The sequence below is a fragment of the Heloderma suspectum genome, chromosome 3 (assembly GCF_057233095.1).
Source record: "Heloderma suspectum isolate Gila_16-S chromosome 3, 16-S_ref, whole genome shotgun sequence".
Taxonomy (NCBI): domain Eukaryota; kingdom Metazoa; phylum Chordata; class Lepidosauria; order Squamata; family Helodermatidae; genus Heloderma; species Heloderma suspectum.
Genome location: NC_139460.1, coordinates 157,874,212 through 157,901,801, shown reverse-complemented (window position 1 = coordinate 157,901,801; position 27,590 = coordinate 157,874,212). Strand labels below are relative to the sequence as shown.

The window sequence follows — 27,590 nt, the reverse complement described above, 5'->3', positions numbered from 1 at the left end:
GTCACCTCAAGTTTTCAGAAAATATTCTGAAAGAACCCAAATATTGCTGTTGAAATAAATTCAGATATTCTTGTTCTCAGCAGGGGCCAAATTAAGTTAAACGTGAACTGGTACAAGAATATCTGAAGGGCAGTTCTTGTTAGATTTGCTCAAGAAGCATAGATTACTGACGAAATTGAAGACTGAGAAAATAATTTTACACCCCCTGATTATAATGTGTTTATGTTTCAACAGTGAGCGTGATGCATTTGAACATGACTTTTCAGAGCTCCGAAGAAAATATGAAATATTAGAAGTGTCACAGAAAGCACTAACCAAAGAAAGAAATGATTTATCAAAAGAGGTAGAATCTTCATATCTTTATTTGGGCTTTATTAAAAACATCTATTTAAAATAACAAGAATGCCAAAAGTAGAGTTTCCTTTGAAACAATCCTCAAATTGTTTACTACAGTTGTATTTTCGGTATATGCCTAGAATGGTTTGTTTAGATGGAGCTCTATGGCACAACAAACTTCTAGTCATTTTGGGTCATGAGGTAGGGACCCTTCCCTTCTCTGTCCAGTTTTCCCCAAATATTAACTGTCTAATAAAACCACTCTGTTTTGTTTACCATGTATACTTGTGTGTTCCTGCCTTTTGGGAGTATCATTTTCATATAGTTTAATCAGTGTTCATGATTTAGATAGCTTCTGTACTGTTTTAATAAATAAGACTGCAGTTAATACATTTCTGACCTGAAACACTCTAGATCTGCCAAGCAGTATCGTGATCCATATGAGGAAGTTTAGGAAAATATGTATTCTTTTCCTGTTGAGTCTGCTGGATGAATGAGATTCATAGGATAGTGCTGCTTCAGTAGAGTGGGATAAAGATAATGCAAAGGAAATGTATTGGATCCCATCCTTTCACTCTCCACATGTAGATATCAAGAAGGAAAGCATGGGGACTTTCAGCTGTAAAACGTAATAAAAATCCATAAAAATTATGGATTTAACTCTGTGTGTGTGTGTGTGTGTGTGTGTACACACATACAGTGATACACACACACATGCATGCATGCACGCACACACACACGCATGCACACTGCCTTGCATAAGTATTCACCCCCCCTTTGACTTTTTCACATTTTGTTGTGTTATAACCTGGAATTAAAGTGGATTTAATTGGCATTTGTACCATTTGATATGCACAACATACTTTACACTTCGAATGTGCAGAATGTTTGTATTGTGGCACAAGTTAATTAAACAAAAACAAACTGGCACTTGTTGGTTGCATAAGTATTCAACCCCCTGAGTCAATACTTTGTAGAAGCACGTTTGGCAGCCGTTACAGCTGTGAGTCTTTTGGGGTAAGCCTCTACCAGTTTTGTGCATCTGGATTCTGCCATTTTTGCCCATTCTTTTGGCAAAATTGCTCAAGTTCTGTCAGGATGGATGGGGACCATTGGTGAACAACAATTTTCAAGTCTTGCCACAGATTCTCAATCAGATTAAAGTCTGGAGTTTGTCTGGGCCATTTTCAGTTATTCAGATTCTTGTTTTTAAACCACTGTAGTGTAACTTTGGCTGTGTGTTTAGGGTCATTGTCCTGCTGGAAGGTGACAATCAGTTTGATGAGAAAGAGAGGTAGAGCTGGGTGTTATCCGCATATTGATGGCACCTCAGCCCACACTTCCGGATAACCTCCCCCAGTGGTTTCATATATATGTTAAACAGCAAGGGGGATAAAATAGAGCCCTGTGGAACCCCATGGCATAATTGCCATGGCACAGAGCAATAATCCCCCAGCACCACCTTCTGGAATCAGCCATCCAAGTAGGAGTGGAACCTCACTGCAGTACAGTGCCTCCAACTCCCAACCCAGGCAACCTATCCAGAAGGATACCATGGTCGGTGGCATCGAAAGCTGCTGAGAGGTCCAGGAGAATCAACAGGGTCGCACTTCCCCTGACCATCTCCCGGCAGAGGTCATCTCACAGGGCGACCAAGGCGGTTTCCATTCCAAAACCAGGCCTGAAACCCGATTGAAATGGATCTAGATAATCCGTTTCATTCAAGGGTGCCTGGAGCTGTCCTGCAACCACCTGCTTAAGCACCTTGCCCAGGAAGGGGATGTTGGCCACTGGCCTATAACTGTTAATGTCCCCAGGGTCCACGTTATGCTTTTTCAGGAGTGGCCTGCTTACCGCCTCTTTTAAAGAGGCTGGCACCACTCCCTTTCTCAAGGAGGAATTTACAACCTCCTGGACCCAGCCAGACATCCCCTCCTTGTTTGATTTAATAAGCCATGAAGGGCAAGGGTCAAGCACACAAGTGGTCGATAGGACTTGGCCAAGCACCTTGTCCGCATCCTCAGGCCACAGTAACTGAAACTCATCCAATTAAACTGGACCAGACGGGGCTCTGAATGCCTCTACAAATGGAACTGCGTTAATCATGGTGTCCAGTTCATGACGAACTTGAGCGACTTTATCTTCAAAGTGCCATGCAAACTCATCACAGCATGCAACCAAAGGTTACACAGTCTCTCTCTCTGGCCCAGAATGTAACAGGCCGTGAACCACTCGGAAAAGCTCCACTGGACGACACTAAGAAGATGCAATGCTGTTGGAAAAGAATTGTCTCTTTGCCACCCTCACCTCCGCAGAATAGGCTCGATAATGAGCTCTAACCTGTGTTCGGTCAGACTCAGCACGAGTTTTCCTCCACCTGCGTTCCATCCGTCTCCCCTCTTGCTTCATTGCCCACAGGTGGACCCCATTCAACTAATTATGTGACTTCCGAAGGTAGTTGGTTGTACCAGAGCTTATTTAGGGGTGTCACAGCAAAGGGGATGAATACTTATGCTATCCAGACTTCTCAGTTTTTTATTTGTAATTCATTTTGTAAAATATATAGATTTTTTCCCCCACTTTGACATTATGGACTATTTTGTGTAGATCAGTGACAAGAAATCCTAATTAAATCCATTTTAATTCCAGGTTGTAACACAACCAAATGTGGAAAAGTCAAAGAGGTGTGTGCGAATACTTATGCAAGGCAATATAGATATAGATATGTATGTGTGTGTGTGTGTTTTAGAGTAGGTTATATATCTAGATTATATAGTGTATCACATACAGAGAAAGAGGACTGAACTAGGTGCCATCATAACAAATGTTCTTGAAGAGTAAGGAATATGTTTAAATGCAAATCCAGGTTTTTCAAGCAAGTAAGATATCCCACCGGTTACAACTGCGTCCTGTTTTTGAAAATCACCATGGAAGATCTGCTGAAGGGTAGTACATAAATATTCTAAATAAAATGAAATAATAATAATAAAATATCTTACTGGGGTGGGGTGGATTCTACATATAGACTGCCTGATTATATCATTATTATTATTTTTATTTAAAGGTTGCAACTTTACAGCAGTCTGTTACCTTGCTACAAAAAGATAAGGAGTACCTCAACCGTCAAAACATGGAGCTCAGTGTTCGCTGTGCTCATGAAGAAGATCGTCTTGAAAGGCTTCAGGTTCAGCTAGAAGATGCCAAAAAGGCCAGAGAAGAAATGTATGAGAAATATGTCACATCCAGGTATGTAGTTCAATTCATCCTTTCACTGTCAACAGATGACTGCATTGGAATGTTGTTGGACGAAATTATTCCTATGAAATATAATGCTTATGGTCCATTTATCAGAGGTAACCAGAACTGTGTAAGTGAAATCAGATTCTGGTTGAGTGTCTAGGTTTCAGTTTCTACATATAGAAAAATCATAAGGAATTGACGAACCATATAATGATCATTTTTCCAATATTGTGAGAGGATTTTAATGAATACATTTCTTTGATTGGATTTGAGATATTTACATCGCTGAAGATAGTTTGTCCTGATGTCTTAAAATTTGGATTAAATAACTAAACTTGATTTTAAAATCTCCAAAGTAGCTTACAAGCAGTGATACTGCAATTTCTTTAAGAATGCAATCCTATGGCTACAGTCAGTGGCTAGATGGCCATAGGATAGGTCGTTTCCCAGGAACCAACCTCACAGCCTGCACTCTGAGATTGGTTCCCAGAGAACCGACCCCCACCCCCTCCCTCACTGCCTCGTAGGCAATGCGGATTGGCCCCATGCTCATAAGAGCAACGCAGAGTGGCGAAAATGGGGTGTTCCCAGGGGCAGGGAGGTCGGAAATGCCAGTATGACACATCCTATGTGTTGTCCGGCCACTGCTGCCTGCGCTTCGAGGTCCCACATCTAGATAGCCAAAATCAGCTGTTTAGCCTCGAAAGCAGGGTGGGGGAGGAAGGAGGAGATCCGCTCCTCACCACTCATCCTGCCCTACACTGGATAGGCATTCGCCCCTGGGGTCAGAGGCGACTGTTGATCCACATAGGATTGCTCCCTTAGTTTCTTTCCTTAGTGGCGAAGCTCCTATAGGCTTACTTGCAATCTTATACCATAATACCATCATTAGCACAATCTAATTTATAAGAAAGGGAATCTGTGTGAATTCTGAACTAATATTTGTTCAGTTGGTAGCAAGTTATAGGCAGAAATCTTCTGTTGGGGAATAGCAACTCTGTCATTTTAGCTAGGACTGAACACAGGCTCAGATTGGTAATGTATTGGCCAACAGGAAGTGGTTTATACAAGAGGCTGGTGCTTTTTATCTAGGAACAGAAAAACACTGATTATTTTAAAAAAAATTAGTAATGTCTATCAAAGTCAGAATAGGTTATTTTAGGAAAGATAAATGATGTTCTTAACATGTTTTGCCTTACATTTTAAAATTTATTTTTAAGAGACCATTATAAAACAGAGTATGAAAACAAACTGCATGATGAATTGGAACAGTTAAGACAGAAAACATCTCAAGAAATAGAACAGCTTCGAACAGCCACAAAGGAAATGTATGAACGTGAAAACAGGTAGGGTAAATACTGTTTTTAGAAACAATGGGTCGTATAAACCAGGTGTGGGCAACACACTGCCTGTGGGCTGCAATGCGGCCCATGTTGCACACCCAAAATTATTATTTTTTATTTTTTTATTTTTATTTTTTTTTTTAATTTTCGGTGTCTGGAAAGTAGAAGAACTCTATTCCTCTCCCCAGCATTCCTTTGGGACCCATGTGGATCCAGAGCATTATTCAGAATGGAAAGGAAATGGGTGGGAGTGCTGGAGGCCAAAGCGTTGCAAACTCTGGAAGAAAAGAATTAATTCTTTAATTAAGTAAAATAAGAATTACTTAATAAGGCAACAGCTGCTGCCCAGTAAACCTGAAGATTGGAGGGGTGGGAAGCAGCAGGGAGGAACAGTAGGGGTTAGGGAGGCCTCCAGAGAGAGAGGGAGGATGTGTATTTGGGGGCAGAGGGGATGAGTACTCCCGAGAGAAGGTGCAAAAGGAGTGACTAGTGAGTGGATCTTGTGTGCTGGGAGTGAGGGAGAGTTGTGGGGTGATCCTGACACAGAGAGAGAACTTTGGGTTCAAAGGAGTGGGTTTGTATTTGGGGGCGCAGTCCTATTGTTTACATATATACAGGTTCTTGAGCAAGTTACTTGTCTTTTAGCATTACTAGTTTGCATTTCTGTAAAATGGGTATTCTGTGACTAGCGATGGCTACCGCAGCATTTGTGAATGGGCACTTCTCCATGGCAGCCATTTTATGGTGGCACCCATGACACGTTCTCAACATTCCAAATGTACCCAGTGGCCCCAAAAATTTGGGGGTCCCAATGTTTACCATTATGAGAATAAGTAACAGCAAGCCTCAGGCTTCCTTCCATCCAAATACTGAAGTGTAGTTAATCTTAACTATTGTTAATTGAAACAAGCCAGCTCTATAAACTATAGTTGCCTTGTCCCAATAAACCATACTTAAGATTAACCACAGTTTACCTGGATTTGGACATTATGGCAAGCTTTAGTTAAACTTAATTATGGTTTGTTGAGACAAAGCAACTTCAAACCATAGTTTATGAAGCTAGCTTGTTTCAACTAACCATAGTTATGATTAACTACAGTTTAGAGTTTGGATGACACACTCAACTTTGGAAGCTCTGGTTCCATCTTAGATTAATCAGTCTCCTTCTTGTATCCAGTCTGGAAGGGATGTGGGAAGTCTGCCAAAGCAAGGATCACTGTAGCTCATTCTCGTTTAGTGTTACATCTCATTTAGTGAGTTACGTTAGCAGCTGAATTTCTGTGCACTGAATCTGAAAAATCTGTTACTGTTCAGTGAGGATGACAAAATCTAGGTCTTGGACATTGGCACAAGAAGTTGCTTTCTTTAAAAAAAAAAAAAAAGGCTAATAAAGGTTGTGTTCTTTTCTGCATCTCCAAAACAATTTTTAATATTTAAGGTATTCTATAGTTTCATAATTTAACCCATTCGCTATCTACCTGAATTAGAGAAAAGATGAGAAATAACCCAAGCCAGTAGGAACCATATCTGAACATTACAGAATTGTATGCATTTGAAAAGTATTGGGCAGTTAGGAGTGACTAGTAGTTCCAGACAGGCAATTTAATTAATGGTTGATGAAAGGAGAAAATTGCATTTAACTTCTGTGGTAGGCCATATCTGTGAAATAGATACTCTGGCTTTGCTGCACTGTCTGATCTTGTGAATGTCTCTCTGTATGAGTACCTTCATAAGTTACAGCTTCAACGTAAGCCGAAACATTTAGAATAACCACTGTATGATCACCAAATGATCACTTTGAGAAAATATATGCAAGTTTACACTGTAGCACTTGTGCACACTGTATAGTACAAGAGGAGCCTTTAAAGTCTGGAGTATTTTTCAAAAAGCATTCCCTTCCTTTTGCGGACCATTCGCTGTGTGCGTTGTTAGGCGACGGTGTTGCACGTGTGTGTATGTGCATGCGCATGCATACAGACAGTGTTAAAGTAGCATTGGTGCAACCATAAATCTGTTCCTGCTTACAAATGTTCCTGCTTCACCTGTATTCTTTCATGCAGAGAGGGGGTGTCGTTGCTGTTTGTTCCAGGGTGAGAACCTTAGCTCATTACCAAGCTTTACATTAAGCAGCAGTAGGGAGGCAGCAGAGGTAGCAAGAGCAGTGCTTTCCCTTCAACCCCAGCTGTGTTTCCTGGCTGCCTGGAGCTTATGGGTGGCCCTCTCTTGTAAGTTGGCAGGTAGGCACCACCTTCAGCAGGAAGGTGGTGCTCTCCAGCCCAAGAGAATGTGCTAGGGGAGCTTGACTCAGATTGTGGGGACTTGGTGAAACTCCATCTGCTTGGGGAGTTGGTTGTCATCGTGTCATGTCCAGACCAAACTCCGCTCCACCAAAATGTAGCCACTGCCACACCGCTGAGCTGCGGTTTGATCAGGTGGTAGAAGATTTAGCTGGCGCGATGCACCGTTACCAGGGTATGCCCGATTGTACAACAATCTTCGAGGAGGCTCCTTCCGTGTACCCCTGGAGAGTTGGTGTCAGCAGCAACCTCCCAATGAACAGGCAGTAAGTGGGTACAGGTCTTTCCAAGTTAGCTCTCAGGCCATTCCTGGAAGCCTTGGTGCTGTGGACTCTGGTTCCCCAGACACACAGTCACTGATAGAGCCCTTCTGCATCCCTCCCCAAAGCACTGTGGTTGGAAGTAAAAAAGGAGAGCCCTGGTAAAGGTATTCCCTGATTTTAAAACTGTCAGTAATAAACCTACACCCTCTCTATCCATTCTTTCTTTTTACTCATATGGAGAGTGTGGTGGGGGAAGTGTATGTTTCGGGAGATACACTGCCCGTATTTCTGCGTCTCTCTGAATTGTTCCTGGCATTCCAGAAGGACCTAGATTTGCATTGGGGTGATTTGGGGGGCCCTTGCTTCTCAGGACAAAGCCTGAATCTAGCTCAATTAGCCCACTTTGGCTTGGGATTTGTCTGAATCCAGTGCAAACCACTAGTATCTAGTCACAATGTTTTAAATGATTAAATATGATGTTGGAAGCCTTTTCACTAATGCCTACTGGTCATTGTAGCCTTTTAATTCAGTTTTCAGAGTAAATATGGAAGTCAAATGACACTATGCATTATATTTCTGCAAAAGAACCCTTTTTTATTTGTGGTTTTTAGAAAGCATACTTTCTGTCACTCCTTGCTGCCCCTAGAATCCCGCTTTTCCAAAAACGTTCCTGACAGTGAAGGCTGGACTGACCAAAGAGAAGTTAGAATACAGTTCTGCCTCCACAAAATAATATGAACAAACTCTGTCTATAATAATAAAATCCCTGCTTATGTACAGAGTTCCTGAAATATGAACTGTTGAGAAAAAAATTATGACAGGTGGTAATGCAGTGAACACAGGCTTGTGTAATCAACTTCCTTTGCATGGATGAGAAAGAAATGTCAGATTTTAAATAGTTCTGTATTGTTTTGTGAAAACTGAAAGAACTAATATAGGTAAGAATGTATGTAGTATTTAGTCCTTATTTCCCTTCCTTCCACCAGTCAGCTAAATTATGCCAACCACTAATTGCATCATGGAGGTTAACAGAAATCTTTGCTTCCCATGTACAGACTTGTATTGCATTACATAAAACAGCTTTAAGGTCTGTTCGTTTATGGAGCTTTGACAGATGTAAAAATGTTTGCATGGAATACAGCTAAGAATATTGGTCTGGAACCAGTTGGCAGAAATTCTGTTCCTCATCTTGAAATTATGGTTTATTTACTGCCAAATCCTGAATGTCTTTATGATTTAAAAGAATATTTCTGAATAAGAATCTTGAAAACAATGCTTTATTTTTATCCCTGTTGGAACAAAAAGGGTGTGGTGAATCAGTGAATCATCCACGTTTCCCTTATATTTCAGTTCTTAAGCATACGTGCTGCTTTTGTTTCTTTTAATGCATTATGTGTTTTGAAATTGTACCTGGTTACGGCACTTAAATCACTAGCTTCCACTTGTAGGCTTCTAAAGGGGCTGAACCTAAGATGTCAAGTTATCGTTTCACTCTTACACACTGTTCCTAAACTCACTAATGTGGAAGCAAGTTTGATTGAAAATAATGGGACTATGTAAATGTATTTAGGATCTTGATGCCAATCATTCTGCCTCAGCCTGTTCCTAGCACTCATTCTCCACACAGTACTTCTCTAGATAAGTGCGTACCCTATTTTCTCACAACCCAGTGCCCTGTTGCATGGCATGCAATCCTTAGGCCACAAGTCTGGACACTTGGCAAATGCTTCCAGTAGGCCAGTCACTTACAACCTTTCAGAGCCAGAATTCACCTTTAACCCCAATTTGCATCATGGAACCCATTTGTCATTTTTAGCAACTTCAAATTCAAATTTATCCGTCTCAATTTTTTCCTCACCCCCTCCCCTTGCTCAAGAAGAGCAACAGCAACAAATACTACAGCAAGAAAATGGTGGAGGTGACACTGGTATAACCAGTAGAAGAATGCCACATTGTCATAGTTTAGAGCAGGCGTGGCCAACTTGTAGGCCAAAACATCTAGGGTTAATTATACCATCCCTTTCAATATCCTTGAGATGCCTTTGAGCTTGTGTATTTCACTTGAGCTCTCCACCAAGAGCCATTTCATACATAACACAGCAACAAATCTATGTTTGCCACTGAGTGTGCACCTGATGGAGCAATGAACATTTTCAACTCCCTACTGCATGTTTCCAAGTACAGGTTTGTTACACATATTTTTAGGTGAACATTTAAAACATCTTAGGTTTACATTTTAAAAAGTAATGTGTGAATTGGAATCAGATTAGATGTACACCTTTTAAAAAAGACACTGCACAAACACTTCTGAAGTGGCCTCAGTGCTGTTTCCTAGTTGCATCCCACTCACTCTTTTTTACATCCTTAATTATTGTTATTGTTCGCTCCCGCTTTCCAGTTACAGCTGCTGAATGGCTTCACTTTGGCTGGAGTTTTCCCATTATTTTTTGGCAGATGAACATACATCATTTGTTCAGTCAAAGAAAGTAAAAAAAGAACTAAGAACGATACATAATTTTTATATTATCCATAAAATATTTTCCCCTGAGAAATAAACTATTTTTAAAAAAATTATAAGCCATTTTAAAAACCATCGATTGTTAGGATTTTTCTACTCACGAAACAGTTTTTGAAGACCAGTACAACATTTGTACATTGATGAATAGATAAGGCAGTAGAGTCTGATGTACATCCTCTAGTACAAGGGTGCAGAACATCTTTCAGCCCAAGGGCAGACTTCCATTTCAGAGAAGCTTTCAGGGGCCACACTCCAGTGGTGAGTGGGGCCAAAATACAAGCATAATTAGGTTAAAGCTCTTATTCCCAGCAATTAAACCTTCAGAGAGACATTACAGCTGTTTAGAATGGGGAAAGATCTGCACAAAGGCTAAGAAACTACCAAATTACTGGTGGTTGGGTAAAAGAGGGTGGGGCTAGAGGAAGAGGGCGTGGCCATCTGGGGAACTCGGGCAGGCCAGATTTGGCCCCTGGGCCTGAGGTTCTGCTTCCCTGCTCTAGTGGTTAAAGAAATTTATTCTCTCTTACTGTTAGACTTTCTGTTTCTGTAAGCAAGGGTCCAGGATGACATCAATGCTCATTTGAGGGAGAGGGTTGTCCTGGCTCCCCTGAAAGAGGTAGTTGTGAGGCCTCTCCTGAAAAACCCTCTGGACCCAGAGGATTTTTCCCATTTCCAGCCAGTTCCAAATATTTCCTTTTTAGGCAAGGTGCAAAACTTGGCTTGGCTGTCCTTGGTAGCCAGCCAAAACATGTGCTCATTGAACATGTGTTGAAGCAGGACAGGTAAGGGCATGACTGTGATGTAATGCTGCATTTCAGAGGTGCCCTTAGGACCTCCAAGGCCCAGCGCAACTGTGGGGTCAGTCCCCCACCTTCCTCTCTGAGGAGGATGTGGTTGTGAATCTGTGTGCATGCTAAATCTTAGCTCTGTCTAATCTAAGCCTGGAGAAGGGTGGAGGTGACAGAGGCAGAGACGGAGTTGGGAGCCAGCTGACCAGCAAGTCCAGCATTAGAGACTATAACCAGATACTTCAATTTTGTTTTGTTTTGTTTTTTTGTTTTTGTTTTATTTATTTTAAAGAAGAAAAACAAAACACAACAACAACATAAACACACAATACACATACACTAAAATATCTCTTAAGATTGTAAGTTATCTACCTTTGGCTCCCCTTACACAGCAAATGCTTACTATTCTCTAGTTCTTATCTTAGTTGTATATCATACATTGAGTTCACAGACATTATCTCCTTTCTCCTAATTTTAACAACAACAGAAAAAAGAGAATCAACCATCTCAAAGTTCAAAATCCACATACATAGATATCATTTTTCTCTATTTCTTGTACAAATTCTATAAAAGGTTTCCAGTCTAACATAAATTTAGTTGTTGACCATTCTTTAATTATAATAGTAAGTTTTGCCATCTCTGCCAGTTCCATCATTTTCATAATCCACTTGCTCATAGTTGGTATGGTTTCATTCTTCCACTTTTGTGCATACAATAACCTTGCAGCCATTGTCATGTAGAGAAAGAGGGTTCCCCCGTTCTCTTTTACATGTTTATCTATTAGTCCCAATAAAATAGTTTCTGGCTTTAGTTCTGTAGTAGTCTTTAATATTCTTTGAGCTAAAGACTGTATTCATTTCCAACATGTTTTAGCTTTTTTACAAGTCCACCATAAATGATAAAATATTCCCTCTTGGTCTTCACATTTCCAACATTTTCCAGAAACACCTTTATACATTTTAGACAATTTAAACAGTGACATATACCATCTATACATCATCTTATAAAAATTCTCTTTAAGGCTTGTACATAAAGTAAATTTTAAATCTTTTCCCCACATATTTCCCCAGTCTTCCATTGATATATTGTGACCAACATTTTGTGCCCATTTTATCATACCATCTTTTACTTGTTCATCCTCTGTCTCATACCTTAACAGTAATTTATACAGATTAGCAATAACATGTTCATCATTTCTACACAGTTCTGTTTCAAACTCAGATTCTGTTTGTTCAGATCCACCATTTTTCTCATCTATTTTAAACCTTTCTTTAAGTTGCAAATATGAAAACCACTGACATACATGACCTTCTTCCAATACACTTTCCCTTGATTTTAACTTATATTCCCCTTGTGACAGTTCCAGTAAATCATTATATCTTATCCATTTATGCGTACTGTCAAATTCTCTTCTATGCATTGCTTCTTGTGAAGATATCCTACGTGGTAGTTTTTGATAGAACCTTAATTTATATTTATTCCAAATTCTTAATACAGCCCTTCTTATATAGTGATTATTAAAATCTACATTCACTTTTGTTTTATCATACCACAAATAACCATGCCACCCGTATCTCAATTCATGTCCTTCTAGTTCTAAAAGTCTTTTATTTTTCAGCGTCACCCATTCCTTCATCCACATCAAGCAGCAGACAGAAAAATAGGTTTTAAAATCTGGTAATCCCAGGCCACCTGTTTCCTTTGAATCTTGTACATTTTTTATTTTAACTCTTGGGGTTTTTTGCTTGCCATATAAACTTCATTATATCTGTCTGCCACTGCTTAAAAGGTAAATCCGATGTAATAATGGGTATCATTTGAAACAAGAGTAACATTCTAGGTAATACATTCATTTTGATTGTTGCAATTCTTCCCAAAAGTGATAGTTGTAATTTTTCCCATTTTAATAGGTCTTGTTTAATTTCATTCCACACTTTAACATAGTTATTTTGAAAAAGCATACAATTCATATTTGTCAAAAGGACTCCCAAATATTTTACTTTCTTTTCAATTTGGATGCCAGTCTTATCCATCAACTTTTTTTTTTCTTGAACATTCATATTCCTTGTTAAAAAATTTGTTTTCTGTTTATTAACTTTGAACCCTGCCACTACTCCAAATTCTTTTAATTTTTTCATTAAAATTTCAATTCCCTTTAAAGGTTCTTCCAACATAATCACCAAGTCATCTGCAAAAGCCTTCAGCTTATATTTCTTCTTTTTAATCTTTATTCCAGTAATTCGATCATCTTGTCTTATATCTCTGTTCAATAATTCTAGAACCAATATAAACAATAGCGGTGACAATGGGCAACCTTTCTTGTTCCTCTTTGTATCTCACAAGGTTTAGTCAGATCCCCATTTATAATTATTTGAGCCTTTTGATCGGTGTATACTGATTTCACCAATTTTATAAAGTTTTCTCAAAAGTCCAGTTCTTCTAAAGTCTTGATTAAAAATTTCCAATTGATATTATCAAATGCTTTCTCTGCATCTAAAAAGATCAGAGCTGCTTGTTTTTCTGGATTTTTTCCAAATATTCCACCATATTCAAGACCGTTCTTACATTATCTCTCATCTGTCTCCTTGGTAAGAACCACTTTGGTCCTCATATAAAACTCCTGCAATATTTTCTTGAGCCTTTCTGCCAAAATTGTTGCAAGTATCTTATAATCATTGTTTAATAATGAGATTGGTCTGTAGTTTTTGTCGAGGTTAAATCCTGTCCTTCCTTAGGTATTAATGTTATATATGCTGTTTTCTATGTTTCCGGTATCTCCCCGTTTTCTAAAATATTGTTCATCATATTTTTCAACAGTTGTAAAATTTCTTCTTCACACTTCTTATAATATAATCCTGATATTCCATCTGGTCCTGGAGTTTTTCCCAATTTAATTTTTTTTATTGCTTCCACCATTTCATTTTCTGTTATTGGGCCATTCATCATTTGTTTTTGTTCCTTAGTAATTTTTGGTCAATTTTGTTTATGAATATATCCATTAATTCTGAGGAGATACCAGATACTTCAATTTTGTAATCCATGTTATACACACTTCCTTACACAATTAAGGTGTATTTTTATAATAGACACTTGACATTACTCAACTAAAGAATACATTACAGAGCACTTTAAAGTCTATGTTAACCAATGTTGTCACCAAAAAAGAAATAGAGGCCAGTATTTTACATTAAGTGACATATCTGCTGCCAAGATCTGATGGTTCTTTATGTTCTTGATATAAATAAGGCTGCCAAGGAAGTTTTATCACTGCACAATTCTTCTTGATCTCTCAAAAGATGGATCTGGAGAATACTTGTAGTGGCTTGGGAACCTTTTCCCTATTCAGCATGAAAATCTTACCAGATCAAAACTCTCTCAGATCTTCATAGGTATTTTATAGTATAGGTACCCATACTTTATATTTATGGGTAAATTAAAATTATTCCTGTGCTACTTCACAATGTGAGACCCACTAAGCTGCAGGCAGGCCATTGGCCATTTACTGTGGACTCCCAGCGATGCCCTCTCTGTTTTTGAAGTCTCGGGTATGCAACAAAATCAGGAACTATATCAAGCCCCTAGTGAGCTGCTACACATACACATTGGCCTCAGTTATCGCGAGTCGTGCAGGCCTAGTTTCAATTCTTTCTCATTTTATAATTTCTTAAAGAATATCTAGTAGACACCGGCCAATCAAAGGAACATAAGAGAATCAATATAGTAACAGAGGAATTCTGACTCAATGACACTATCTTATCAGCTCAGATAATGTTGTGTCAGATTACTCTAGGAAACGAATTAAGGCAAGTTAAGCATTTGGGGATGGGGAAGAATATAAAACTTGGGCTCAGATGATTTAGACCCAGTACTATTTTTGTATGGTTACTTTTTTGCTCAGTCCATCTAAAAACACATCTCTTTGCCATGGGACATATTTCATTTGATTATTGTTCAATATGGTGAAATCTGGCATGCCACATCAGAGCAAACAACATTCACATGAAATATTTACTGTATGGCACTGGTATGGTAGAAGTCACCTTGTGAAGAAGTATCCACATCAAAAAGTAATGTGAGAATTGAGCCTAATGTTTTCAAGCTAAAAGCCTTACAGCTAAATGAGAAATGCTTTTTGATCTAAAAATAGTAGTCCTTAATGCAGCATTTACCCTTCTGAACAAAAACAATGAAACTTCAAAGCTGAAATCTGTGTACAGCTTCCATGTTAAAGTACATCTTCATGAAATAAATGAATATTGTTTGTTATAAACATAAATTTAGTGTAAATATACTGTGAAATATGGATTTAATTTACCCAGGACCACTCAGTTGATCAGGCTGAGAGGTTTGGGATCTTATGAGGAGGAGAAGAACATGCAAACAACCAATGTAGATGAAAGAAAAGGAGATTTATTGAAATAAAAGAAATAAGCAAAAGTAGAACCTCCCCAGTGAGTTGTACACTCTCTGAGGCTGAAGAGGTCACACACCTCTCAGGCACAAACTTAGTTACAAAGAAATCTCAAAGAGTTTCAAGCCCTCTGAATCTCAAGAGGTGGAACGCCTCTTAGATTAGAGCCCCAAACCAACAATCCTCAAGAAGTTGCATGCTTCTCTGAGGCTTAAGAGGTTACACGCCTCTTAAGGTAGAAACTTAGTTACCCAAATGTGGTGCATTAAGTGACTAAATATACAGTTAGCCCCTGTTTGTTGCTCAGTTCCAGATCGGTCCAACTGCCGCAAATGGCCCACTGAGGCAAAGGTGATACAGTGTCAGCCAGGCCCAAGCCTAAGCGTGCTGTCTTATATCCTAAACCAAACGGTTAAGTATAACAGAACAAAGATAGCTGTGCCCTATCTAAGCCCTGGACAGTAAAATCCTCTCCCTTGATTTTACCCAATGCATACTCACCACAACGCTATGAAGTACTTGGCCAGAGCACTTAATACGTGTCCCGTGGATCAAGGGTACTGTTGGTATGTGCACATACAAATGATCCAGATGCAACCACGCCCCTCCCAAACAATGGCAGATTCAGGGGTTTTATACTCTTTTTCCCTCGTTGGGGCTCATGAGATCAAAGAGCGGTTCAGTATGTTCCTTGTTGATAAGATTGACATTTGCTCTGGACAGCCAGGCACCTCCTTCCGACTCCCCAACATTTCCATAATCATAAAGTGCTGTCCTTGTTATCAGAACATCTGCAGATACTCCTCTTTTATTGGCCCATGTCCACAACTGGTACTTTGGCAATCTTCAGCACATACCAGAGCACCCTCATCTGGCCCTCCTGCAATAACACCATTCACTCTCCGTTCACACCTCCCCTTCCTGGTGTGGGCTATTCACATGACATGGACTGGTTTAGAATGTTGACCTTTTCACATTTCATAGTGTTCTAAACTCACACACAGATACAGATTACATCTCAGGATGTTTACAATTCAGGCTTGTATTCAGGGTCAAACTCTGCATTCTATTTCTTTTCACACCACATTTGTTATATTGCAGAAGAAAATAAGAGTACATCAGGCACCAGAAGTCTACAAGATTATCTGCTATGAGCAGGGAGAGAAGTTATAGACAGAAGTAATCTTTATTGACAAAAATCAAGTAAAGGTGGATTTAAGAAATAAGAGAAATTAATAATAGATATATTTACAGAGTCTTATTAATTGGTAATTACGATGCGTAGTATCCAGTATTAGCCCTGCATAGAGTAGACCCATTGAAATGAATGAGTCAAGTTAGTTCTTTCAGTGGGTCTACTCTGTGTTAGACGAACGCTGGGCACTACCCCATAATAGGTAAACAGAACCTTCATGTACAGAGGTGCTATACCTTTGACTGCAGAGAACAGGAGAGGGCCGTTGCCTCCATGCCCTACTTGTGAGCTTCCAGAGGCTGGAACAAAATGGTGGACATTGATATGATCTTCACAGCAGTTCTTATATTATAAATGGCGACTAAGTATATAGTCCTATACACACTTACCTCGGAATAAGACCCATTGAACGCAGTGGGACTTACTTCTCATTACACATACATCGGATTGCACTATAAATGTAATAAACTAGAAATTTATAGACAAATTTTTCTTTCTCTGGCCTCCACTTTTTGTCACTAGAACCTGCATTTTTCCCAGCCCCCGGCTCTCCCAACTGTTCTGGCACTGGACAGTATCCAGTGCCACAGCTAGCGATTGCAGAAGCAAGCAGAAACACTTGTTTCCAAAATGGGGCAGGTCAGCGGAGCTGACTTGTTTCCACTGCCCTATTCCGGAAAAAGTGTTTTTGCTCATTTCCAGGACTGCTTTAAGAAGTGCTAGTTTGTGTAGCTCTAGTGGTAGGTCCCACGAACACAATGAAACTAGCAGAGGTGGATCACCAGTACTAGATACTGCACATTCTTTCCCTCAGGCTGCTGACCATATTTATATGTTTATTTATTTTAAAATGTATATCCCACCTTCTTAAAAAATCAAAGCAGCTTTAGATATTTGTACAACGAATAAACAAGTATTATAGACCATACCCAGTGGTGCTTTATCATCTTTTCCTTCCTGGTGATTTTAAAATGTATATCCCGCCTTTAAAAAAAAAAAAAAATCAAAGCAGGTGACAGCAATAAAATATACATATAATAAAACCAAATCCACAAAATCCAATAAACAACCATTAGAAAACACCAACATCATAACAAAAATAAAAATCTAAACTCACCAATGACAGCAACTCCAAAGCCCCAAAACCAAAGTGAAGAGAAAGGCCTTAACATATTCATCACAAGGAGAGCAAACTTTTTCAGCTAATGGTCTGCCTTAAACAACCAGGTTTGTCCAAATACCATAAACCATAAAGTGTTGGGGTTTGGTGAATCTCAACTGGAAGGGCATTCTACATGGTGGGTACCACCACTTCTTTTTACTGTCCACCATGCCTCAAACATCTGAGGAATTTGGAGCAGGGTCTCAGATGGTGGGTGGAGTGTGCAGGGAAATGCATATGGAAATAGGCAGTTCTTAAGGTACCCAGGTCCTATGCCATTTAGGGCTTTAAAATTTAAAACCAGAACCTTGCATCGGGCCTTGAAACAAATTGACACCTAGCCTAGATCAAACAAAACAGGCATAATACATTATTTTATTTATTTACAACATTTGTATACCGCTAAACAGATTCTGAAGCAGTGAACAACAAAAGATAAAATGAACAAAAGATAAAAAAGAAACATATTAACATTATTCTTTAAAAAATAACAACAAAGCAACAATAAAACCAAGGTTGGTTAACTAAGGAAGCCTTCCTGGAAAAGAGCTGTTTTAAGAGCTGCTTACTGCCGTCAATATCCTGGCAGCAGCTTTTTGCACTAGTTGCAGTTTCTCAACATTTTTCAAGCGCAGCCCCACATGGTGCATGTTATGGTAGTCTAACCTGGAGGTAACTGGGGCATGAGTGACTGTGGTGAAATCCTCTTTCATCAGGTAAGGTTGTTGCTGGCGTACCAGCTGGAGATGGAAAAAGTTGTTCCTTTCCACCAACGCCACCTGCACATCCAACAGGAGCTCTGGGTCAAGGAGCACACCCAAACTATGGGTCTGATCTTTTAGGGGAAATGTAACCTCTTCCAAGATAGGCTGCACCCCTAAACCCAAATCATGTGGTCCACTCTGCAGCAGCGCCATCTCCACTCGGCCTTCCCTCAGATCCTGCTTACTAGCCCCACTAACTCTGTCATCATCTGTCATCATTTATTTATTTGTATACTGCTTTTCCGCAGAAGTGTGCCCAAAGGGGCTCACAGTATAACAAACGAACAGCAGTAAATATAATTTACAACATATCAAATGAACAGCAGTAAATGTAGCAGCTGTGTTCAAAAAATACAATAGGAACAATTACAAACAACCATAGTGTTGGTCAATAAATATATAAAATACAATATCAAATAGAACAATAGAAATAAATTAACCTAATCCAGTATCTTAGCACTAAACAAGACAGAGAATAAAGTGTAACATACAAATATAAATATCATTCCTTACAAGAATAAATAACTCTGTTCAAGAAAGGCAACAGGAGTTTCTACACAGTTAGCCTACAAACACTGGTTCGTAGCCATCCCCACAGGTCCCCACCCCCATTTGGGGAAGCAAAAACCACTGCCACCCCCTGTAATTCCCACAAACACTCAAAGCCTCAACATTACTTTGTTTTTCCCCACCAAGCACCCGCTTCCAGCACCCAGCCCGAGGCAGCAGGCTCCACCATACTCCAAAGTGGTGTGGTGAGACAGGCAGAAATGCTCAGCCCCTTGATGGCAGTCTCTCTCCACCAAGCACACCCTCCCCCATGCCTAGGGAGCAGGCCCCATCAGGTTCCAAGGGGGGGTGAGACAGGTGGAAATGCTCAAACCCCTGATATCAGTCTCCCTCTACCACGCACTTCCTTTGTCCTTTGGGTCCCTGGTCTTAGTTCTTCCTGCCTTTAAGCCCCTCTTACGAGTCTGCTTTCCATCAGACTCCCTGCCTTCTGTCTGTGTGTGTGAGTGTGTGAATATAGAGGGAGAGAGAGTAGGCAGGTGTGTTTTGACAAAAGTATCTAAGTATGGACTGAAAGTTTAAATGAAACTTTGAGGGGGAGAGGTGGCTGGAGCATGAAAATAAAAGTGTATTCGTGTCATCAAATTATGCCATGTTAGAGATCAATTCCAGACAAACTGGACGATAATGTATTTGCGAGTATGTTCTTGAGAATAAAAATGTTTACTTATGCAATAATTTTAAATTTCAGAAATTTAAGAGAAGCTAGAGATAATGCTGTGACTGAAAAAGAGAGAGCTGTTGCAGCTGAAAAAGATGCTTTAGGAAAACATGAACAGCTTTTAGAACAGTAAGTACTTTCACCTTTCTTTTTCCTTACATGTATACTTTTAAAAGACGAAATTTAAATATTTGGACAAATACAGCTAAAGTTTGGGATTTTCTGTTTCTTTTCTTTTTTTTTAATCCATTGACAGCTGGCGCTACTTGCCCATAATTGCTACTCTGCTTTAGAATTTCAAGTTCTCCTTTCACCCTGTCCAGGTTTTCATATTCTGAGTTCTGATAAGCTGAAAGAGCCAATACAAATTGTTACTGGAGTGCAGACCTAGAAATGCCAAGTTTCTAATAAACTATTCCAAAATATAGCGGGGTGGAAACCAAAGTTTCCAACAAATGTATAACTTTGCCTAAACCATAATGTGGTAGTTGTCTGTATTGGCATCTTGAATGCATTAGCAAAGATTAGAGATTTCCTTTGGCACCTATACTAAGCTTTGGAACAATCTGTTTATTGGCAGTATGGACCCTTTGCACCACAACTGTTAATTTGTCCCCACAATGGGTTTTTTTAGACAGTTAACTGCTGGCCCTCTCCTTCTCTCCATTAGTTAGAAGCATGACTCCCTGTTCTTAGCTCCTCCAGTCTTAGAGCCCCTTTTCTCACTCTGCTTCCCAGATGGAAACTATAACCCGATAGGAAGTCAGAAGTCACTTATTGCTTCATTCTTAAGTCTGCTATATTAGGGTTAAAATGGAATCTGTGGTACAGTTTTTTTTTTCAAAGTAATAGTGGTCATGCTATTGAGCATATCTTTTCTCTTGAGAAAGAACTTGGCAAGACGCTCTTGGTTTATCATTAGTCATTTTCATACTTGTCATGAGATTGTTAGTGGCATCATAAAAGTATAGCAGTTTTTACTAGTTACTAACTCCACTCGGCTTTGGATGTGAAAGTAAACCGATTTTGAAATTTAATGACAGAAAAATTGTGATAGTTTTGTGCTTATGTGAAAGTTTTAAAAATAATTATACAAAACATTATATACATATGTACATTTCTCTTTAGGCTTTTCCTAGGATGCAACACCTTGCAACACCTTTCTTGAATGAATAGCAGTAAACAATATAAACTAAGTATTAGAATGTGACCACAGAATTAGGTCAAAATGAAATTAACACATTTTAAAACAGTTAACATATTAGTGAACTTTGCCCCCTAGCTGTTTATTTGAAATCAGCATTTCAGTTAAAATTGCTTGAACCAGGTTTTAACAAGTAAGGAAATGGACTTCTCCCTATCCACTTTATTCCACACCATACAGCCTCAATAATGTCACCCCTTACTTGCCCTTTTTCTAAGCTAAAAAGCCCCTAACGTTGTAACCATTCCTTATAGGGGAATTCTCCCAGCCCCCTGATCATTTCGGTTGCCCTGTTCCGCACCTTTTCTAGAATTGGCAGCCAGAACTGTACACTGTATTCCAAGTGCGGTTGCAACATAGATTTGTAATTGTATTGTATGAAATTACAGTATTGGCAGTTTTATTTGCTATTTTATTTTTCATTCACTGAGTTTGGAGATATCCTTGCAATCTTGGCCACCTCCCTTCTCACCCCTAACTCTAGGTCTCTTATGAACAAATTTAAAAGTACTAGTCCCAATACCAGTCATCGGGGAACCACACTTCTTACATTGCTCCATTGTGAAACCTGCCCATTTATTCCTACTCTCTGGGCAGTATCCAATACTGCTGCTACGCCTCTGCTAGTTATGCTATGCCCACAGGACCAACTGCTAATGCAACAGAAAGCTCGTGCTTCCTAAAGCAACCCTGAAAATGGGCAGAAACACTCTTTTCCATAACAGGACAGATCAGCTGAGCTCCTTTCTGTGAACTCTGCTGACCTGCCGTGTTCTGGAACAAGTGTTTCTGCCAATTTCTGCTTCTTCAGGAACCACTAGGTTCTCGTTGTCCTAGCAGTGGGCAGTACTGGATACTCTCTGTTTCCTCTTCTTTGTCACTAATGCTTGGGGACTTATCCTCTGGTCCCATGTCTGCTAAGTTTTCTCAAGAGCATTTGGTGACAGCATGTAACAACCACTTTTTGAACGTATACAGTGTCTGCTGGCTCACCCCTAGCTACATACTTACTAACATTCTCAAAGAACTCTAAAAGTTCTCCTGGATCCCTTTTCAAAAATGTATTGGTTTGCCCAAGGTAACACCATTGGGTGTTACACCCAATGTACTACCCAGCATGTACCGCAGCTGCTATTTTGGATATGCAACCCCCAATCAGGGTAATTGGGGTTTGCGCTGTGTCGTGCAAACCCAGACATCATGGGTTATTGGAGAGTTAAACAATCCTCACATAACCCTACTACTAATTGAAGGTTATGCGAGGGTTGTTTAATGCTTGAATTACGCACAGTGGCCAGGCTCGCATGACACGATGCAACCCCTGATCTCCCCCGATTGGGTTCTACACATTGAAAATGGTGGCCATATGTGCCAGGCACAGACCATGACTCATAGTGGATTAAATGACCAGGCCGTGTTGTGCAAACCAGGTGATTGGCTGCCCTCCATCATCAGGTAGGGAGGTGAATCTTAATGAGAAGTTACATATTTTTGATAGAAGATAGAAGATCAGCAATTTTTAATCTGAAATCTTTAAGAACTCTCAAATGGTTTCCATCTAGAACTGGAGATTTGTCAATGTTTTATTTGTCAATAAGATCTAGAACTCTATGGTTGTGTTCAGACAATCACAGCGGGGGGGGGGCATTTTGGCTGCTCTCCCCACACATGCCGACCACCATTTGCATTGTTCCCCGCCCTGCAGCACAGGTTGGCATGTCATCCAAACCCAGGGCAGGGGTACCTACCCTACAAACTCTGTTGCACATTGTAGGTACAACACGTCCGCCACCATGCGCTGGGTTCAGATGACAGGCCAGCCCACACTGCAGTGTGGGGAATAATGCAAATGTTAGTTGCACACACAGCATACGTGGGGTAGGAGGAGCAGCCACGATGGCTTCTTCCCCCACTGTGATGGTCTGAATATGGCCTATCTCTTATCACCCATGTTTACTTAAGCTCTTCAGACTCCCTGAAAAAGTCAGTTCAGACACAAGTATCTGCCCTGTATTTTCTGCAGTGAAAACGGGCACAAATAATCAATTCAGCTTTTCCCCAGTCTCCTTATCCTCCTTTAACTCCCTTGTTATCCAGCAGTCCAAATGCTTCCTTGATTTGATTTTCTGATCCTGATGTATTTAAATAATTTGTATTGTTGGCCTTTGTGGGCAGGATCCAATCGTGCCCTTGTGCGGGCAGCCAGGCAAGCCCCGAAACTAGTGTTCCTGTTCATTTCAGGGCTTGCCCCAGAAGGGCTACATCGCGGCTGCCAGCTACACAAAGACTGGGACTGGCAGGCCTGGCTGCCCGCACAAGGACATGATTGGATCCTGCCCAAAGTTTTCAGCAATATGTTCCCTCACTTATTTATTGCATTCCATATTGTCCGCTTGCATTCTTTTTCTGTGCATGTTTCTGTTCTTTTTTCTGATTTGTGCAAAACTTGTTTTCTGAAGAAAACCTTCTTGCCTTTAATTAGCTTCTTTGAATCTGCTCATTAACCATGCCGGCATCCCTTTGGACTTGGTGGTACCTTTCCTGATCTGCAGAATACATTTTAGCTGAACTTCTATTATCATGATTTTGAATATTTTTCTAAGCTTTCTGAAGAGATTTGACCCTCTTCACTTCCTCTTTCAACTTCCTTTTAACTGGTCTCCTCATTTTTTGAGATTTTCCCTTTTTGGAGTAAAATGTGACTGTGTTAGACTTTCTTCGCAATTGTCCACTTATGTTGAATTTGATATACTATGGTTACTGTCTCCAGCTGTCATCAAGCTCCTTCAATTGTAGTTCACCTCATTCACACATCAGTTATTCATTTAAGTAGAACAGAATGGGAGGGAGAAAATGTTGTTGCAAGTTTGTTTCATTGCTATTAGTCTGTGCAAGGTATGGCAAGAGAGGGCAGAAACCAAGGGGAAGAAGTGTTAAATTATTTTAAGCCACCCTAATCCTACAGGATAGAGTAGGGTGTGCATTCAAATTAATAAATAACATTTGTCTGTATGAGAGCATACCTGTGATGGTCAAGACTAATCACAAAGACAAAAAGTGTATTGTGCTTACCAGACCTTAGTTACCCATGTTGGTATAATCTGAAACTTTCAAACATATTTGTTTATACAAAGTATATGGAATGTTGCCTAGCCTGACTGGCAGTTAAGAAATGCCTCTGGCAAACCTTCTGATGAAGAGTGTAACTAACACCTAATTTTCTAGTCAAGTACAATTATTATAACTTTATTCTTTTTGGAGATTGGAAACTGAATTTTGGAGTCCAGTACCTGTTTATGAAATACAGATCAGTACCATATATAAAATAGTAACTCTGCATATTTTAAAGTAAATCAGTAAAAGATTTAAGAATCTGCTGTTTCAATAATACAGTCTGCATTTCTGTCTGTATGAAGCAATTAATAGCTTGCATCAGCCTGAAAAGGTATTTTCTGTATGCTTATGCAATTGCAAAAGTATTGCCTAAGGTGAATCATGAGTGCCAGGTAAGGAAAAACTGTGTTGATAACCATGTAAGGAAAATACTAATTAAGAAAGAATGCTTCCTAAACTGTAAGTCTTCAGTATGAAATATACCAACCCAATGCAGCCTCCAGCACTGTGTGTTGGGGGACTCTAGAATGGTGTGAGATACGGTGCACAGGGCCTGAGGTGGGTGTCAGTGGAAATCATGAGTCTGTTTCTCCTTTGCACAAGCAGAAGTGCTTTTCTGCTCATACTAAACACCTCTCAATCCAAGCTGTTGACCACTTTATGAGTGATCTGGCTTCATAATAAAGTTGGCACCATCCAGCAATAAGAGTGTCGTAGATATGTAGCACATGTATTCAGCCATAGCTTTACATGGAAATATGCACACTTACATATTATGAAAATGGCACAGACACAGTCATAAACCTGGAACATAAAGGAATGGAATATCTCTTTCTTAGAACTTGAAAATATTTTTAATTATGAGTGAAACTGGATGATCCTTTAAGCACACCATGATGAAAATGTGATACTGGCACTGGGATAGGATGGCTTAGGGACCATCACTAAACTAACTAGTATTTATTTGTGAATCAGTCTGACCTGAATCTTATTGTTACAAAAAAATCCATGCACTCTTAAAAGGCAATACTGTGCTAGTTGTCCTACCTTTATTCTACCATAAAGTGGTATCTGGCTTTTTGACTGAAAGAGGCTCTGTCCAATATTATTAATAGGACATAAATGCATAGCTTTAGCAGCATGGAAATTTTCTGTAGGAGTGTAGATGGAGCAGCAGTCTCTGACTCTGCTCCATCTAAACTCTCTATAACTGCTAGAGAATGTAATAACATCAGGAACCTGTCTATTAGTTGTTCCTTTGGGAGACCAAACCTGTTTTTTTCCTCCTTTTGACTTCAACAGTTTTTTTTGGACATCTGTTGTGGAAAATGTCTCCATAAATAAAGCAGTCCCTGCTTCTCTTTGTGGGCTTTCTGCCTATACCAGTAAGGGAAACTGGCTCAAGAATATTTCCCTGCAAGTATTTGAGTGGACAAAAACAGAGTCTATCTTGAGTGATTTGAAAAGTCTCACTATCAAAAATTCAAGCACACGCTCCTTACACTTAAAACTCTTTAGCTAACCCTGCAGTGGGTTATTGTTTTTTAACATACAAGTTGTTGTTGTTGTTGTTCAGACATTCAGTCGTGTCTGACTCTTCGTGACCCCATGGACCATAGCATGCCAGGCCTTCCTGTCCTCTGCTCTCTCCTGGAGTGTGCTCAAGTTCATATTAATTGCATTGGTGATGCTATCTAGCCATCTCATCCTCTGCCGTCCCCTTCTCCTTTTGCCTTCAATCTTTCCCAACATCAGGGTCTTTTCCAGAGAGTTTTCTCTTCACATTAGGTGGCCAAAATGTTTGAGATTCAGCTTCAGTATCTGTCCTTCCAATGAGCAGTCAGGGTTGATTTCCTTTAGGATTGACTGATTTGACCTCCCTGCAGTCCAGGGGACTTGTAAGAGTCTTCTCCAGTACCACAGTTCGAAAGCATCAATTAGGGTGGTATCGTCTACATATCTGAGGTTGTTGATAATTCTCCTGGCAATCTTACTTCTGACCTGTGATTCATCCAACCCGGCGTTTCTCATGATGTACTCTGCATATGAATTAAATAAGCAGGGCAACAATATACAGCCTTGTCGTACTCCTTTCCCAATTTTGAACCAATCGGTTGTTCCATGTCCGGTTCTTACTGTTGCTTCTTGACCCTCGCACAGGTTTCTCAGGAGACAGGTAAGGTGGTCTGGTACTCCCATCTCTTTAAGAATTTGCCACAGTTCGTTGAGATCCACACAATCAAAGACTTTAGCGTAGTCAATGAAGCAGAAATAGACGTTTTTCTGGAATTCTCTTGCTTTCTCCATGATGCAGCGAATGTTGGCGATTTGATCTCTAGTTCCTCTGCTTCTTCGAAACCCAGCTTGTACTTCCGGTAGTTCTCGGTTCACATACTGCTGAAGCTGAGCTTGTAGAATTTTGAGCATAACCTTGCTGGCATGTGAAATGAGTGCAATTGTGTGGTAGTTTGAACACTCTTTGGCGTTGCCCTTCTTTGGAACAGGAATGTAAACTGTCCTTTTCCAGTCTTGTGGCCACTGTTGAGTGTTCCAAATTTGTTGGCATATTGAGTGCAGCACTTTAACAGCATCATCTTTTAGGATCTTAAATAGCTCAGCTGGAAGACTGTCATCTCCGCTAGCTTTGTTGTTAGTAATGCTTCCTAAGGCCCACTTGACTTCACTCTCTAGGATGTCTGGCTCAAGTTCAGTGACCACACTATCATGGCTATCAGGGACATTAAGATTTTTCCTGTATAGTTCTTCTGTGTATTCTTTCCACCTCTTCTTAATCTCATCTGCTTCTGTTAGGTCCCTGCCTTCTTTGTCCTTTATCATGCCCGTCTTTGCACAAAACGTTCCCTTGAGATCTCCGATTTTCTTGAAAAGATGTCTAGTCTTTCCCATTGTATTGTTTTCCTCAATTTCTTTGCATTGTTCATTTAAGAAGGCCTTCTTGTCTCTCCTTGCTATTCTCTGGAACTCTGCATTCAGTTGGGTATATCTTCTCCTTTCTCCCTTGCTTTTCGCTTCTCTTCTTTCCTCAGCTCCTTGTAAAGCGTCATCAGACAGCCACTTTGCTTTCTTGCATTTCTTTTTCTTTGGGATGGATTGAGTTGCTGCCTCCTGAACAATGTTACAGACCTCCATCTATAATTCCTCAGGCACTCTGTCTATCAGGTGTAATCCCTTAAATCTATTCCTCACCTCCACTATATATTTATAAGGGATATGATTTAAGTCATACCTGACTGGTTTAGTGGTTTTCCCTACGTTCTTCAATTTAAGCCAAAATTTTGCAATAAGAAGCTCATGATCTGAGCCACAGTCAGCTCCAGGTCTTGTTTTTACTGACTTTAAAGAGCTTCTCCATCTTTGGCTGCAAAGGACATAATCAATCTGATTTCCATATTGACCATCTGGTGATGTCCATGTGTAGAGTCGTCTCTTGTGCTGTTGGAAAAGAGTGTTTGCTATGATCAGCGTGTTCTCTTGGCAAAACTCTAAATGTCCTGCTTCATTTTGTACACCAAGGCTACGCTTGCCTGTTATCCCGGTGATTTCCTGACTTCCTACTTTAGCATTCCAATCCCCTATGATGAAGAGGACATCTTTTTTTGGTGTTAGTTCTACAAGGTGTTGTAGGTCTTCATAGAACCGATGAACCTCAGCTTCTTCGGCATCAGTGGTTGGGGCATAGACTTGAATTACTGTGATGTTGAAT

At 39.9% G+C, this 27,590-nt stretch overlaps 1 protein-coding gene across 4 annotated transcripts in view; it reads left to right on the top strand.

Annotated features, from left to right (window-relative positions):
- PIBF1 (progesterone immunomodulatory binding factor 1) overlaps positions 1 to 27,590 on the top strand; it is a 148,050-nt gene that overhangs the window by 26,555 nt on the left and 93,905 nt on the right. For all 4 annotated transcript variants that reach the window (XM_084844848.1, XM_084844844.1, XM_084844846.1 and 1 more), the window contains exons 7-10: positions 235 to 343; positions 3,401 to 3,582; positions 4,797 to 4,922; positions 19,579 to 19,677. In XM_084844848.1, the coding sequence (XP_084700974.1) occupies positions 235 to 343; positions 3,401 to 3,582; positions 4,797 to 4,922; positions 19,579 to 19,677 (516 nt within the window). The remainder of the gene's footprint in view (positions 1 to 234; positions 344 to 3,400; positions 3,583 to 4,796; positions 4,923 to 19,578; positions 19,678 to 27,590) is intronic.